We start from the raw sequence: 17,836 nt of genomic DNA on the forward strand, positions 1-17,836 counted from the left end.
GGTGACAGCACTCCAAGTCAAACAATCATGTCAACAGCATCAAGAAGTTGATTATAACAGGTTTATTATATCCTATATATATATTGGATATAATAAACCTGTTATAATCAACTTCTTGATGCTGTTGACATGATTGTTTGACTTGGAGTGCTGTCACCACTGGATCTATATATATATATATATATATACTGTATATATATATTTTTTTCTATAAATTTTTTTGATTGGTTATTTTCTGTATAAATGCTCATGTCCTGTGAAGCTAAGCGCCCTGAATGGGTGTGAAACGCATAGGGTGAATGGAGATGCAGATTTATATACTTTTAATTTTGTACAAATAAAATATTCGTTTTATCTAATTCTCTGGTCCTGTGGATCCATTGGGTGCCGGTCAGCCCTGCTTTTGTCTTTTCTGTACCACTCCCTGAAGCTGGGGGTCTGGCGCTGGTGCACCCGGAACACTTTTACTACTCGGTGAGTAATTTACAATTCATTCTGGAGCACCATGTCCTTTTCTAACTACCAAAATCTAACACAAAGTGACCATCTTAACAGACACTTTTTTTCTCCCAAAAGCCAGTGACCCAAAATAACAAATGGTTCCTTGTAGAGGCCTGAATGATAGTGAAAATATGTGTAAAAGAATCTTTGTAGAACAAAACAACGTTTATAAATACTAGTCCTATGAATATGACTAATACCGAACACATATTTGCCAAAATGGTTTTTGTTCTTCAGGAAGCAGAAAATGACTTTACTTTGTTCAGCACACAGCCTATTATGGTTGCCACCTGTCCGGTTTCAACCTGGGCAGCCTAATTCTTTGAAGGGCTGCCCAGGTCAAAACTGCCTGCCCGGATTTCCAAATTAGGAAAACCGGGCAAGATTCCCTATGATTGATGCGGCGATTGGCCAATCTCCCCTGATGTCACAACCAGCCCCCCTGCCCCTACTGCATAACGGCCATGGCCACGCCCCCTGCCCGGATTCAACCAGGCCAAAAGGTGGCAACCCTAAAGCCTATGCACTGAACTAATGTTGTAACAGCGTAGTAAAATGGTATATGATAGCTTTGACAGAATCTGCACTGAGGGGTAAGTAAAGACTTAGGGGCATTTGCCCGAGGTAACACTTAGGCTGGGGGGGGAGGGATGTCTATGTAGGATAGGGGGGTAGGGTTTTTTTAACTTAAGGGTTTGCTTCTCCTTTAAGCATTATCTATCATTTTAATAATGGCTTCCCCCCCCCCCCGGAGTCTGTTGACAAAAGGTCAAACACTACCATACTATTTATCATATCTTAATCTTATCTTGGGTATCTCTTGAATGTTAAAATGTGGCAAATGTAGAAGAAAAGAGTGATTTGATGTCATTATTGTGAACAACTGTGTAACAAAAAACCTCTTCTTATCTGACAATGGTACCCTCATTGGATTTTGCTTAGCAATTCTTGCATTAATGTCTAAAAATTGCTACGGGTATCAGTATGAAAAATTACTGAAAATATAAAGAAATTATATGGCTTCCTCTCAGTAATGTGTGTCCTTGCAGTAACAGCATTATTTCACCCCTTATTGAATTTTAAGCTGTTCTAAAAACAATGATCCAGTTATGGATCATTAAATATTTTGGATAGTTAAATATTTTAACTATCTCCTTGAAAATCCTGCCATAGACTTTATATTTTCAGCCGACGCGTTTCGTCTATTGCGACTTTCTCAAGGCTTGAGAAAGTCGCAATAGACGAAACGCGTCGGCTGAGCAGTGACGTCATCAGAGGGGGACCAGGATCAGCGTGTCTTACCAACAAACGCCAGGCAAATCGTAACATCTTAATGGACCGCAGGACTTGAGAAACCCCAATGCAAACTGCTTTTTATGCTTATATTAAGCACACACATGTGAGTGCAATCTATGTTTTTACCTTTTTAATCTATTAAAGAAGTTTTTACACGATTTTAGCATATGCTTTTTAGAAACCTGGAGCTTACCAAGACTGGGATAAAGGATTTTATTACATGCTGATGATAATTTTAAACGTCTGTAAGTACCCACTGCCCCACATACTCACCAAGAATAGGACAAGGGATTTTATTACATGCTGGTGATATTTAAAAACGTCTGTAAGTACCCACTGCCCCACACAGGAGGTGGCCACATTATTTATCAAAAGCACGGAAAAATCGGCTTTTAACCCCTTGGTGGAAGACCCCAAAACCACATCGTTTAACTATCGCACAAAGGGTTATATATTTCATTCGATTCAAAAACTACTACACTATATTGTGTTTGCATTTCCTTCTTGTGTCTACCCTGAGCTTTTAGCGCTGGTATATCTTCAATTGAAGAAAAGGTTGTTTGCATTTTGGTCGATCTGAGGGAGAACAGGTCATATACCGGCAAAGGGAGTGAACTGCAGAACCTTGGGATCTTGCCTTCCATTTACAGTTATATCTTTTAGTGTTGGAATTCACAATTAAAGAATTGGAATTCACGACAAGCAGGCAGGTGCCATTTTGAGGATACTGTTATTAAGGCAAGCTTTACATCATGCCAAAATCTTATTTGTATACTAGAATGGGAGACCTGATGCCCATGCCCATGTGCTGGCTAAACAATAAGATGGTGAGGGGAGAGGGGGAATGTAGGAAGTACATAATGGAAAGTGAAAGTAATTGCCTGCCCTATGCCTAAGGCATTGAGGATGGACAGCCAATATATGATTGACTAGTTTATAACAACTATGGATGTTTTAATTAAAAAAAAATAATTTGGGTTTAATTGGTTTTAAAATGACTTTTGTTATACAGCTTTTTATGTCTGGGTGACAGGTGCCCTTTAAAGGAGAAGGAAAGGTACCGAAGCAGTTTATTGTTAATAGATTAAACACAATAGTGCAAGCTATAACATTAGTTATTCTGTGGAATGCTTTACCATACCCAAACACTGTCTCAGTTTGTTTAGGATAGCAGCTGCCATATTCACTTGGTGTGACATCACTTCCTGTCTGACTTTCCCTGCTCAATCATAGCACTGGGCTCAGATTACAGCAGAGAGGGGAGGAGGGAGGGGGAAACAAGCAAACTGAGCATGCTCAAGCCCTGCCCTGGAAGCTTATGCTGAAAACAGGAAGTCTGATACAGAAGTCCATGCGTACACAATAGAAGGAAAGAAATGCTGTGTTTCTTTTGACAGAGGGCTCAGAGCAGCATTACTTTGAGGGTTTACTGGTGTATTTATATAGAACTTTCTAATAAAGCTTACTTAATTTTAACCTTTCCTTCTCCTTTAAGGTGAGTTTCCAAAATTAAAGGTTAATGCAACCAGTTACTGACTTTATTGACTTATCAAAGGAACCAATCGACCTAAAAATCACCCCTGAAACAATGGACCCCAACCACATTTGGGAGAACCAATAAGTGTTTATTTCGGTGGTTTGTATTATAACTCTGACAACTAAGAATAAATGACATGGATAGAGAATGATTTGATATAGATTACCTGCATGCCGCATATTGGGTCCTCACAAAGATAAACCCCTGGTGACTGGCCATCCTGTAGACTGCCTGTAGCTACTTCTGATAGGAGGTCTCTAAGATTCTCTTCCTTCCCCCAAACTTCAACTGCTGATACCCTGACTGAGAATCGTGCTCCCGTCTTCTCCTTGCGTTCATTAATCAGCTTGAAGAGCCATGATATAGCACAAGGAATGATGCCAAGATTTTGCATGGAATCGTCTTTCCCAATCATTGTGTATGACTTTCCTGTAGAGAAATAACAGAGATGAGAAACATACTAGGGAAAATGTTATTGTAATCTGCCGGGGCCAAATCACTACATAATCATACACTAAGGATATATCAAAGTAATGGTTGTATTTATTATTGTGAATTGAAAATACAAACAATGGACCTAATATAAAATGAATCCGAATAATGTAGTATAGTATTCACCTTATCACTTAGAAAATGCAGTAACTTAGAAACAAACACTGACATTGTGTTTTATTTATCACCATATAAGGACAATATGAGACGTTCATCAAAATTGTATTATTCAATATTCAATATTATTATTATTGTCAGTTTGTTCCTCATCCTTCATACTTTGTACTTTATATCTGACATTTATTATGTTGCTGACCCTACAATCTTATGCATTTTTATGTGTTCCATTGTCATGGGACCTTCTTATTTAATAATACAATATCACAGTTGATGTTTGCAACACCTACATTACTACATTATCAGATTTATATTTTGTTTTATTTCAGCCAAAGCAGTGATTGTTGTGGGCCATTACATTTGCTAAAACACATAATAGCACTGTTAAGAACAGCAAGGCTGCTGCCCAGTTTTGTTGACCAAGGTAAAAATAGTAGATTATTGCAACAATAATTATTCTTTCTGTTGTCTATGTGATTGAGACATACTGCACAAACTGCACAAACTGGACATCTGCCCAAACTGATAAAAGAACAAAGTTGAGTGACTGTGACTCATTGATGAAGTGGTGAGTAGCCATATAACTCCTCTGCAGACACACACAATACTATTTATTACTGAGGTGCAAGTCATAACATGATTATTGAGGATATTTCCGGACACCTCTCATGTTATAGTCATCACTCACTTTTCCCAGCATGGCACCTATGTATTTACCAGACAGACAGAACTGCACTTACAAATGCTTCTGGAATGTTGCAGAAAATCTGCTGTTAATAATGAAAGTTTAGTTACTAAGCTAGAGCTTACAAGTTTTTTTTTACTCCAGTGAGGATTGCTACTTTTTTTTACTCATCTTTCTATTCCAGTCACTTATTCAAATAATTGCATAGTTGCTAGGGTAATTTGGTTCCTAGCAACCTGATTGATGAAATTGCAAACTGAAGAGCTGCTGAATAAAGAGCAAAATAACTAAAAAAACACAAATAAAAACCAATTACAAATTGTCTCAGAATATCACTCTCTACATCACACTAAAAGTTAATTTAAAGATGTACAACCCCTATAACTAGCATTACAATAGCAAAAGAAAAACCAGTAAGGACACAGTTTGAAGATGTTTTCTTATCCCCAAATCACTGACATGCATCAAGAAGGAAAATGTAATTATATATATGTATGGAAGGTTTATGAATCAGGGACTACATGTCTCACAAGGTTGATGTGTTGCTATTATTATACCTTGTATTTGTATCCTTACAGAAAACGATGGCTTTATTAGAGGAACTGCTCAAGAGGATTTCAGCTACACTGTTTTCCCCATACCAGGTACTTAGGGGTTTTTGTGTTCCATAGGTTATCCATCAGGCACAAAAAAACCTGAGTTGATGACAGTAATGGACAAATGCTTTTTATGTATATACTAGGCATGCAATATGCCTGGGGAGATAAAGCCAGCACTAGTTTATGGAGGCACCATTCATTTGGGGAATTACAGAATGAAGCATTATTTTTTATTCCATTTTTTTTATTTTACTTAATTACCCCACCTATGCAATGGGGCCTTCCTTATCTTTGCTTAGTGATATTTAAAAAAAAAGAGGGGAAATGTCCAGTTTTTCCTGCATCAATCAGTACTTTCCTGAATGAGTACTTTCTCAAACAAACAATGAGAATAAGGAAAAAAAACTGCAGTTATTTACAGAACACAAACCTTTTCTAATCATTTTTCTAATTTATATGCAGATAAATGATGAGGAGACATAACTAACCAAGCTTTGAATGGCCAAAACAGAACACACAGCCGTCTGCTCCGTTCACCACAGACTGTATGACTTCAGCAACTGTCCCAGCGCATACCTCTGCCTGGAGAGAAGGATCAGCAATTTAGAGAAAATAGATATGCATTTATTGAAGTTCTGAGCTGCGGCCACACTTTGATCAGTCAATCTAGTAAAAAAAGTAGCATTTTCCCGATCATTTTAAATATTTGCCTTTATGAAATCAGGATTTTTCTTACTTTTATCCAAAAATATTTTCAAAAAAGTTTTTTATTAATGGGCATCTTGTTTTTGAGCAGGAATTATGTTACGCAAAAGGGATAACAATGTAAAAAGTAATGTTTTTTAAAAGTTATTAAAACTGACTTTAAGTATAATATATCAAATGTGTCCCTTATACAAATGACAAAATCCACTAGAAAAATCACCATATAAAAAAATATTTTGGGAAAGCTTCTAAACATTACAGTCATTGCCTCTGCTCACATTTTCTAAAATAAAAAAATGCATTCAGCAAAGTCTGCTTTTTCCTGTATAGTACTGTAATGATAAAATCAACACAAAAGGACATAAATAATACATTTTGCACACAAAATGCTGAGATTGTCTCATTACAATTCATGAATTCCTGTGCAGATATAATCAGCTCCTTTACTAGCCAGGAATGGCTTCCATGAAATACAATCAACCACTGGTGTGGCTTTCTATACTGCCTGCCAAAATTTATGAGGTATATAAAATGTAAGGGAGCCCATTTAATGTTTAAACGCACACAATTCTATTGCATTGCAAATTAATGAGCTGTGATTTAATGTGTTGCAGACAGATAGAGTTTTTGTTTTACAGTGTGCAAATGCCAGTGCTGAATTAATAATGACCTGACCAGTGTATCTTCCTACAGCCCAGTTCCCATATTTTCAATTATGGTCTTAGACCAAAGGCTTATATTAACCGTAATGTAGCTAGTAGGTTTGGTGCAGTACACTAATTATTCATACAACTGTAACCTTGCCTAAACCCCATGTGGCTAAATACAGACATATAGAACACTCCCAAAGCAGCAAAGCACAGTGTTTATATAGCATATAGCCTAGGAACTGAAATTCCTCATGAAGTACTGGTTGGCTTTCTATGAAGTATAATCCATAATAAAAACAGCTAGAGAACATATTTTTTTAATTGAATCACTTCTGTGGTAGTGGGAATATCTATAAAACCTGGCTTGTGTTTCCCAAGAAATAAATATAGAGTATAAAAAGTGGTATGAGCCTTCCTTGTCAAGTGCCTATATATATATTTATAACATTGGTGGTACACTTGGAAGGAAAGTAGGAGAATTTAATCTACCCTACTAAAATAGTAAAAGTGACACAAATACTTCCTGCACTATTTTAATACAAACCAAAATAAAATGTAATTTCTTATTAGCTAAAGTTTAATCAAAATACAAAGAAAAGTATAATTTACCTGTGATGCATCCTGGGGAAAGACAGCATCAAAAGCAAACATCTTTGGAGGTATCTGACTTCCCCTCTTTTGGAAAGCATTCTGCCCGTTGCAGGATAATGGGTCGTATAACGTAATCTGTTTTTTACGTGGATCTGCTTTTAAGAATGAGCTGGAATCAGCAGACTCTCCAACAAGTGTGGAACAAATTCGAACCATGACTTTTACCTGTGGACAGAGATAAAATACAGTTGTGATACTCATACTCAGTGTCAGTAACAGCAGTGCTTGAAATTGACTAAAATTGACTGAAATTGAATAAATCAACAGACTTTTTCAATTAAAGTGAAATACTTTGCATAAGCATAATAAGACAAGGAAGTTCGACCAAAGTTTATTCTTGAAAATTGAACTGCAACACACTAATATAGAGTTCACTGGTAAGATTGAGGTGCATCTGCCATGTTCCTCATCTGAATGACACTTCTGATGTCCAGCTGGGGTATACCATACTGCTAGACATAATTACTTCATAATAGCTGGACATACCATATGCCTGCCACACACTGTTTTGTCAGCAATCTTTTTATCCTACTAGCAGAAGGACCCTTCCAAAAGGCTGTATAAAAAGTGATACAATTTACTAAAAAATGTTATTCAATGGTGCAGCAGAAACAAAAGTTTAACCTTTTACTAAATTTAAGATTCTGAAATTGCAGCTTTCATTGTGTGAATTTTATATAAAGGTGGCAGAATGCATGACTACATTTCATTTGGAAACCAAAAAGAGTAAGAGTAGCCCCATAGAAATCACTATTGTTGTTGTTCACCAGAAAGAAACACTTTTCTATTTGTGATAGTCTTTCTACTATTGAATGAATAGCAGCTCTGGGAGGGAGGTTTTGACTCTGCAAACTGTTTTAAATTGGTACAGTAGTTGATACATGTCTTATCTTTTGGCCCTGCTGAGCAGAATCCCTGAGTTTCCTTAAAGGGGTAGTTCACCTTTAGTTAACTTTTATTCTAATTAATTGGTCTTCATTATTTATGTATTATAGTTTTTTAATTGTTTTTTAATTCTTCTTCTGACTCTTTCCAGCTTTCAAAAGGGGATCATTGACCCCATCTAAAAACCAAATGCTCTGTAAGGCTACAAATGTATTGTTATTACTGCTTTTTATTACTCATCTTTCTATTCAGGCCTCTCCTACTCATATTCCAGTCTCTTATTAAAATCTGTGCATGGTTGCTAGGGTAAATTGGACCTTAGCAACCAGATGACAAATTGGAGCGCTGCTGAATAAAAAGCTAAATAACTTAAACACAACAAATAATAAAAAATTAAACTCAATTGCAAATTGTTTTAGAATATCACACTCTACGTCATACTAACAGTTCATTTAAAGGCAACTGTTATAATTGATAAAATACTTGCTAATATTCCATAGAAGCTGTTGGGAAATGTATCAACTAATGGAGCAAATTGTAATAGTTTAGAATCTGCACCTAGATCACTGGGCTGCCAGACTGAAACACCAGAGACAGGAACATAAATATGTAAACTTGAATTTTGGAAAAACTGTAAAAAATAAAAAATTTAAAGCAATTGAAAAAGGATTTATTTCAGGTGAACAATTTGAAAACACCTGAACTGAAAATGTGTTTGGAAGGTGAACAACTCCTTTAATGTATGTGTGCAATAGTGATCATGTTTCGAGAGGTCAAGAAGGTTTGGGTGACCCAGGAAAGATTTTATTAAACTTTTAATTTATGCCACTGAACTACATTAAATTATTGTTTTCATATTAAAACTCTGAGAAGGCCCAAATCAGTTTGGCACTAAAGAATATACGTGGACTCCTATATTCATATATACATAGTTATAACTAAAAATACATACTGGTGTTTCAGTTTTTACTATTATTTATGTACAGAAATACTGGTTATAATGGCCAAAATGAGCCCTTGTGTATTATCAGAGTAGCTAAGCACGCATACACTGCAGGAGTATTATTATTAACATGTATTTATATAGCGCCAACATATTGCGTAGCACTGTAAAGTAAATGTGATTATACAACTACATCACATGAATTACATATATAGAATATATGGAGTAACAAACATCACAATCAATACAGGTACAAAAAGGTGAGGAAAGCCCTATGCATAGGCATACAGTCTAAAGGGAAGGGAGAGGTGTGGGAGTGGGCAAGATCGAATTAAGTGGATGAGAAATGTGGTATTGTATGTGGTGTTGCGTTTGGTAGTTAAGCAGAGTGAGGGTAGGCTTCTCAAAAGAAGTGCGTTTTCAGAGATTTTTTGAAAGCAGAAAGGTTGGGAGAAAGTCGGACAGACCGTGGGAGAGCGTTCCAGAGGAGGGGTGCAGCCCTTGCAAAGTCTTGAATGCGAGCATGTGAGGAGGTAATAAGAGAAGAGTTGAGTAGCAGGTCAGTAGAGGAGCGTAGTAAGCGAGTGGGTGAGTATATAGAGATGAGTTCAGAGATGTAGGGTGGGGCAGAGTTATGAAGTGCTTTGAAAGTCAGTGTCATTAATTTGAAATTGATTCTGAAAGGTAACGGAAGCCAGTGCAGGGATTGACAGGGATTGACAGAATGGCGAGGCAGAGGAGGAGCGGTTGCTGAGAATGGCGACACACGGTGCATGTACAGGGCATCCAGGGTATCACAAACTACAGGTCAACACCATCTGCCTGTGACAGTGATGCCTCCATTGTAGATGTGCTGAACAACTTCTATGCACGGTTTGAAGCACAAAACAACACAGTAATGAGGAAGACCATCACTCTGCCTAGTGACCAGGCACTGCATCTGACGGTGGCTGACGTGAGGATGACTCTGGAAAGAGTAAACCCACAGAAGGCTGCAGGATCAGACAATATCCCTGGAAGAGTGCTGAGAGAATGTACAGATCAGGTGGCGGATGTTTTCACTGACATCTTTAACATCTCCCTGAACACCTCCACTGTCCCGAAGTGCTTCATAACCACCACCATTGTCCCTGTGCCGAAGAAGTCATCAGTTTCCTGCCTCAATGACTACCATCCTGTGACACTCACCCCCATCATCATGAAGTGTTTTGAGAAGCTTGTCATCAAACCCTGCTGCCACCAGTACTGGACCCCGTACAGTTTGCATACCATCAAAATCGCTCAACAGATGATGCAATAGCCACCACCCTCCATCTGGCCCTCTCTCATCTGGAGAAAAAAAACACCTATGTTCGAATGCTGTTCATAGACTTCAGTTCAGCATTCAACACTATCATTCCTCAGCATCTGATAGAAAAGCTGAACCTGCTTGGACTGAACACCTCTATCTGCAGTTGGGTTCTGGACTTCCTAACCGACAGACCTCAGTCAGTCAGGATTGGAAACATCATCTCCAGAACCACCACACTGAGCACCAGAGCCCCTCAAGGCTGTGTGCTTAGTCCTCTACTGTTCACTCTGCTGACGCATGACTATGCAGCCACGCACTGCACAAATCACATCATAAAGTTTGCTGATGACGCGACCGTGGTGGGTCTCATCAGCAATAATGAGGAGTCACCATACAGAGAGGAGGTGCAGCGGTTAACAGACTGGTGCAGAGCCAACAACCTGTCTCTCAATGTAGACAAAACAAAGGAGATGGTTGTTGACTTTAGGAAGACTAGGAGTGACCAACTACCACTGTACATCGACGGCTCTAATGTGGAGATCGTCATAAGCACCAAAATCCTTGGTGTCCACCTGGCGGAGAACCTCACCTAGTCCCACAACACCAGCTACTTAGCCAAGAAAGCCCAACAGCGCCTCTACTTCCTGCGCAAGCTGAGGAAATCCCATCTCCCACCATCCATACTCAAAACCTTCTACATAGGGACTATCAAGAGCACCCTGAGCAGCTGTATCACTGTCTGGGAACTGCACTGTCATGGAGTGCAAGACCCTACAGAGGATAGTGAAGACAGCAGAGAAGATCATAGGTGTCTCTCTTCCTTCCATCACGGACATTTACACCACTCGCTGCATCTGTAAAGCCACCAGCATTGTGGCTGATCCAACACACGCCTCACACTCACTGTTTACACTCCTGCCACCTGGAAAAAGGTACCGAAGCATTAGGGCTCTTACTACCAGACTGTGTAACAATTTCTTCCCCCAAGCCATAAGGCTCCTGAATACACAGGAGACTGGACAGATCTCTCTCACGCACACACTCCAGCTGACCTTACTATATACCACAACGTTACACAGCCACTGTATGCCATTGTATGGATAAATAGCCATTGGATACAGTTGTTCCCTATGAACACATCTGCACTTTGTCATGTTCTTTATCATGTTCTTGCTACTGTCATGTCACAATGATACACCCACAGGGGCGCTTCGCCAATGAGGCGAGTTGAGGCTGTCGTCTCAGGCGGCAGAGCCCCACTAGGTACCAGGGGCGGCAAAAATGCTGCTCCTGGTACTTTAAGAGCTGAATTTCCATTTTTCAAACTGGAAATTCGGCTTTTCTAGCGCAGAGAGCCTAACTGCGCTCTCTGCGCTAGAAAAGCCGAATTTCCAGTTTGCTTACTGGCCCTCTCTGCCACCCTTGTGGACCCCCTTGCACCCCCTCAAGCGCAAAAAGGTAAACGCACGGGGGAGGGGGGGCACAACTGCTGCTGCCTCAGGCGGCAGAGGGGCCAGGATCACCCCTGTACACCCATTATATCTGATATTAAGCATTATTTACTTAACAAATTACATCTGCTGAGTGTGCACTGTCTTGTCCTGTCCCTGCACTGTGCTGACCTGTCTTGCAGGAGTTGCATATTTTTGCACTAGCACTTTTTGTCTGTTGTCCGGTACATCTATGTTGTGTTGTGTAGCACCATGGTCCTAGAAGAACGTTGTTTCGTTTCACTGTGTACTGTACAAACATATATGGATGAAATGACAATAAACTCACTCTTGACTTGACTCTTGAGTAATACTGCAAATTTAATGAAAGGGAGTTCAGCATGGTGAAGTTTATGGCTGCTTCTTAAATTATTATAAATATTAAGTGGTGCAGTATAACATAATAAATAATATCTGCTGCAATTAGATTTATACATGTTTACACTTCTCCCTGCATGTATGGATGCAAGAAATGACTATGCTTAATCCACTGTACTATAGAAAATAAAAGGCATCTGAAATTACAAGAAGGGAATGTTTATGGTGCCTGGTTTACATAACCATTTGGAAGAGTTCTGTGTATTTATGAATTAAAGCCTGACGTGGTTTCCATAAAAATCAGTTCCAGTCTTGCACCGATGCTGAATGAGGTAAGCACATTGAGCAAGTGCTGACTGGTTGCCCTAGAGGCGTGCAGGAGAACACAAAATAATTTGCTCCTAGTGATGATATTTTCTTGGAAGCAGGTATATGAATTTATCGCACTGCAATGATTCAGTGAAAGCATGAAGAACGGGAGAGGAAATTGGTTTGCAGAGAGCAAGTCATTATGGGGAGTTGTGCAGGGAAACAAACAGGTTATTACAGAAACAGAAGCAGTAACTAAGCTCAGGAATACAATCGTTTAAGAATGCTTACTATCAGATAGAATCTCTTATTACTATTTGAAAATGGCTTCAATCGCACCTTTTTAATCCCCAAATCATGTGAGACTAGCAGATCTCAGCTTTGCTTCAATGCCCTTGATAAGGCTGTGCAATAGATAAACCAGCATTTGGTGGATATTATCATTGTCAACACATCATGTGAAATCATGTGAACAATACTAAAAAAGAGAAGTAAGCATAGCAGTGCACCACTTCTCTAAAGGGAATGATATGATATAGAATCTACCCATCAATGTATTACAACAGCATACAATTTGTATTTTTTTAATATACCGTATATACTCGAGTATAAGCCGACCCGAGTATAAGCCGAGGTACCTAATTTTACCTATGAAAACTGGGAAAATTTATTGACTCTAGTATAAGCCTAGACACAACTACAGCCCTGTCTCCCAGCAGCGCACATTCTGCCAAAGCGACCCCCCCAGCGATCAACCGGACTTCTTTGCAAAGTTGATGGTGACAGAGAATTGCCAAACGGATTACTGTGTGCATTGTCCCACTGTCCCACTACCATGTGCAGAGGGTGCTGTTTGATATTGCCATCACTGTTAATCTTTCGTATAACCAACAGAGGGCGCTGTGTAATATTGCAGTCACTGTTATTCTTTCATATAACCAACAGAGGGCGCTGTGTGATATTGCAGTCACTGTTATTCTTTCATATAACCAACAGAGGGCGCACTGTTATTCTTTCATATAACCAACAGAGGATGCTGTGTGATATTGCAGTCACTGTTATTCTTTAATATAACCAACAGAGGGCGCACTGTTATTCTTTCATACAACCAACAGATGGCGCTGTGTGATATTGCAGTCACTGTTAATCTTTCATATAACCAACAGAGGGTGCACTGTTATTCTTTCATACAACCAACAGATGGCGCTGTGTGATATTGCAGTCACTGTTATTCTTTCATATAACCAACAGAGGGCATTGTGGGATATTGCAGTCTCTCCCCAAGTGTACTGTTGGTATAGGAATGATTAAAAGTGACTGCAATCTCAGCTGGTCGGGTTGGGTACCGCTGACCCGAGTATAAGCCGAGGTAGATTTTTTCAGCACATTTTGGATGCTGAAAAACTCGGCTTATACTCGGGTATATACGGTATGTGTTCTTTATTTCTTCTTGAAACCAAACATATATAAACTACAAAAATAAAATACGTTTATCTTGCCTGTCGGTGTCTTCCCAAGGTAGAAGGCACAATTGTTATTGTAGTATCCACCTGCCATACAGTCCTGATTCGGAAATTAAAGTGGTGAGTGTGTTATTAAGGGGGTGGGTGTTTTTTTTCCATGTAATTGCTTACTGTTCTTGGACGTAGTCGGGAGCTAGTTTAGAGTACTGTGCAATTTTTTCACAATGGTCCACAGTAAGTGCAGTGTGCAAAGCAACATCAGACACAGTTGATTTTACCAACAATGCCGTGTTTTAGAATAGAAGTGGCATAGAAGGTAAAAGGGATACCCATAGTAGTTCTATTTGAATTTCCTCACAGAGAAAAGTGAATGACATAAGGTACACTGGAGACAAAAAAACCCCAAGGAAATGCCAGTTCTCATTGGAAGTTGGGAAAAAGGGACCCCATGAACAAGTCTTAGCTAGAAGTAATATAGGTCTTATATGTAATATAAGTAGGAGTGAAAGGTAGCTAGGAGTATTTAGTATAGCCTGGAGCTCTAGGAGAACACCCTTGCAATATAAAAATGTATGTAAAATGTAAGTGTGTAGAGCAGAGCCCTATAGGGGCCTGGCATGCTAAAAATGCTGTTTGAGCAATACTGCAATTTAACAATTAATGCAGTCAGGGATCCTGTGATAGATAATACCTTATTCCAATGATTGGCAAGAACTAATCTGAGTGAGATAATTTCAACTGACCTGCAGTGCAGTGATACTCCTCTGCTTGAAGAGGATGTAAAGGCAAAAAAATAAAATGCCATTTTTAATTTCTTTAATGGAAATTAAACCTGTCTCCAATACACTCTAATTAAAAAAATGTGTATCGTTTTTATGATAAACCTGACTGTATGCAGTGAAATTCCTCCTTTGTTTTACTTGCTCTGACAGCTGCAGAAAGGAAACTTCAGACAGTCTCTATCTGCTCTGCAGAGAAACAATCATACTTTCAAACTGCAGGGGGAACTCCCCCACCTCTAGCAGCTTTGTTTGTTTCCCTGTAAAGCAGCCGGAGACCATGTATAGATTTGTATCCACAGACCTAGTGCAGTCTGCATATTCTGATTATTAATCAGTCTTGCTGTATCGGCTTCTGGCAGATATTATTTGACTTGTGCTGTTTTCATAATTTATGACAATCCCTAAGTTTAACCTCTCAACTGAAGTCCAGACCACACTAAGCATGTGCGTAGTCTTGGTCTTGGAAAGATGTTTAATAAAGATGACAGCCCCCTGCGGCCAACTTTGAAAGCATAAATCATGTGTTTAATTAGGCTTCTGGTGCAGTAAGTGCATGTTTATGTTTAGTATACAAAATACAGCATTTCTAGCATTATTCTATTTTAGACTTAAATTCCACTTTAATCCAGCAAAATACATTGGCAGGTTTTGCACAATTTACATAGCCACAACAATTTACATTTAGAGCAATGGCAAGGTATTTGTGTGCAACAACATTCCCTGTGTGCCTTTCCTCTAATACATACAAACAAATAAAGTAGAAACTGCCAGCTGAGTAAGTTATTCAAAAAAAGAATTAAAAAAATGAAGTAGTACTTTAAGAATAGAATATTAGAAGATACAATGAAGTGTGATTGCATGTTAATTTGAAATGAGGAACAGAAAGGATGTAAGTGAAGAAAAGAAGTATACAAATCAGTATATCAGAGGATTACATCTGCAGGTATACATCATAAAAGGCCAATAAAATGTCAATGACCACTTCAATGCTAGAAAATCTAATAATTGAATTTAATATGAAAATATGAATCCTCTTTTATCTAGCCTCATTTTAAGGGTCTATTTCAAGAGGTTTTTCTGAAATCCACTGCATTTACATATAAGGCAGTTATGTTTGGCACCTATAGTAGGTGTTTTATGTTTTTGTTGTTTTTTTTCAAGAAAAAAAACAAAAAACAGATTTATTCATTCTGCATCTTAAGACAGTAGCCATGTATAAAGGATGGATAAACTGCTCAGCTGTGGTCAGCCACAAATCAACAAAAAGATATTCTGGTGAACTTTGGGAGGCGCAAACATGTCCCCTTAATGTCCCATAATTAGTACTCATGACACTGCTAAAATGACTAATGAATTCAGTAAATGTAAGTACCCCAAATCATGCCTGTGTTTATATAATTCATAGTGAACTGTCCAGTAACTCAAGTTTGAATGGGGTTAGCAAATGTAAACACCCCTTAGTTCACGCAAGACGCTCAGTATTATCTTTTGACCTTTTTTACAAATTGGATGAAATTTAGTAATAGATGTGTGAGTGCTTTTAAATGCATTTCTACCCAGAAGAAAAGGGTTCTTTGACATATTTGGCCACTTTCTGGAGAGAATAATGAGGTAAACAAAATGTACATTTTAGTAAAGTTATGATGACCTGTTGTTCTAGCCCTGCAGACATTTGTATTCTTGGCAACCATTGCAACACTTCATTTATCTATAATTAATTGGAATGCATACAGGTACTGAATGGTATGAATGGTCTACCACACATGATGTCTGAAAATATTTTGAATTTCACCCATAAATCTGCATATTTGTTAAGCAGTTGCCGAATTCAAGCATTTTTTAATGTATGGAAGACTTTGGTCACCCCACAACATACATATCTACACCCTAATCACACTCTAACTCTATACCACTACAACTGCTTTCCACAACTAAAGTGAATCTAAATTGTTCAAAGCTTTGTTTAAACTTTGCAAATTCACATAATACACCAACTGATTTTTTTACATGATATTACACTATACTGTTTATTGCGAAGAAGAGTAATACATTATGTTTTGCTCTTTAGTGTAATTAAATTACAAGGCACACAGATTTAAATATCTATTTTCTTCCAAGCAAAAGGAAATTGGACTTTTATGCCTGGCTTCCTGCATGCCATTATTCTTTTAGTCCAATGTATTTAACTAATCCTTGATAATTAATGGGCCTTAAGCTGATACTACTTGCAATTACCAAGACCACTCACACAGACTGTGAGAGCTTTAGCTACAATCAATTTCAGAAGAAAAATATAAATTAACCAACTACAGGGGCCAATCTCCGGGAGAGCAAATAGTAACTGATAGGCTTTATATCTTTAGAACCCTGTCACCTATACAATATAAGGTCTGCTTTTTTTCAAGTGATTTGGGCTGCTATAATTTGTTGGATGCCAAAAACATGAAGGAATGTGTTTCCGTTAAGTTTGTTTCTTAGCATTTCTTTTTAAATGTAGAAGACAGAAATATAATGAATACTTATAACCAAATCAAGACAAAATCTTTGAGTGAACCAGAACCCAGTTGAACCTGACCCCATATTTAAAGTAAAACAGACTAATCATACTTGTCAAAGGGTAAGCCTTTATCTTTTAATCTCCAAATTACCATAAACCATTAAGGACATCTACCATATTTACTCAAATTCAGTTTTTCAGGACATGTAATTCCTGCCATTTTGTTTTCCTACCTATATTTACAATATGTTGTACTTTTTTTCAGGATTTTTCATTTATTTTCCTTTTCATTTCCTTTTATTATTTTGCATTTCATTCTTCTTTTCACACACCTTTTGTAAGAATTTCACATTATAATTTGCCAGTCTGAAGTCTGCCAGTCAGGTTTAGCGATGTAGTGTAGAGTGCGTCAGTATCCTCTGCCTGTATCATTATTTGAATCTAGTTCAATTATACTGAATGCTAGAACAAAATTGAGTCCCATCTCATTACTTCTGTGCCTTTTTTGCATCACAACACATCTTTCTGTGTTGCACCACGACCCCTCAGTTAAGATATCCAGACTTTTAACTTTTCAGTTATTGGATGTAAAAGTATCAAAAAGTATCAAAGCCCAAATATACAT

The 17,836-nt window shown here is 38.1% G+C and overlaps 1 protein-coding gene across 1 annotated transcript in view; it reads right to left on the minus strand.

The window, feature by feature from the left end:
• LOC108716124 (kinesin-like protein KIF26B) overlaps positions 1 to 17,836 on the minus strand; it is a 192,863-nt gene that overhangs the window by 34,451 nt on the left and 140,576 nt on the right. The window contains exons 6-8 of the mRNA XM_041562761.1: positions 7,192 to 7,398; positions 5,716 to 5,809; positions 3,501 to 3,763 (exon numbers count right to left, since the gene is read on the minus strand). Coding sequence (XP_041418695.1) covers positions 3,501 to 3,763; positions 5,716 to 5,809; positions 7,192 to 7,398 — 564 coding nt within the window. The remainder of the gene's footprint in view (positions 1 to 3,500; positions 3,764 to 5,715; positions 5,810 to 7,191; positions 7,399 to 17,836) is intronic.

Source organism: Xenopus laevis, chromosome 5L, assembly GCF_017654675.1.
Source record: "Xenopus laevis strain J_2021 chromosome 5L, Xenopus_laevis_v10.1, whole genome shotgun sequence".
Taxonomy (NCBI): Eukaryota; Metazoa; Chordata; class Amphibia; order Anura; family Pipidae; genus Xenopus; species Xenopus laevis.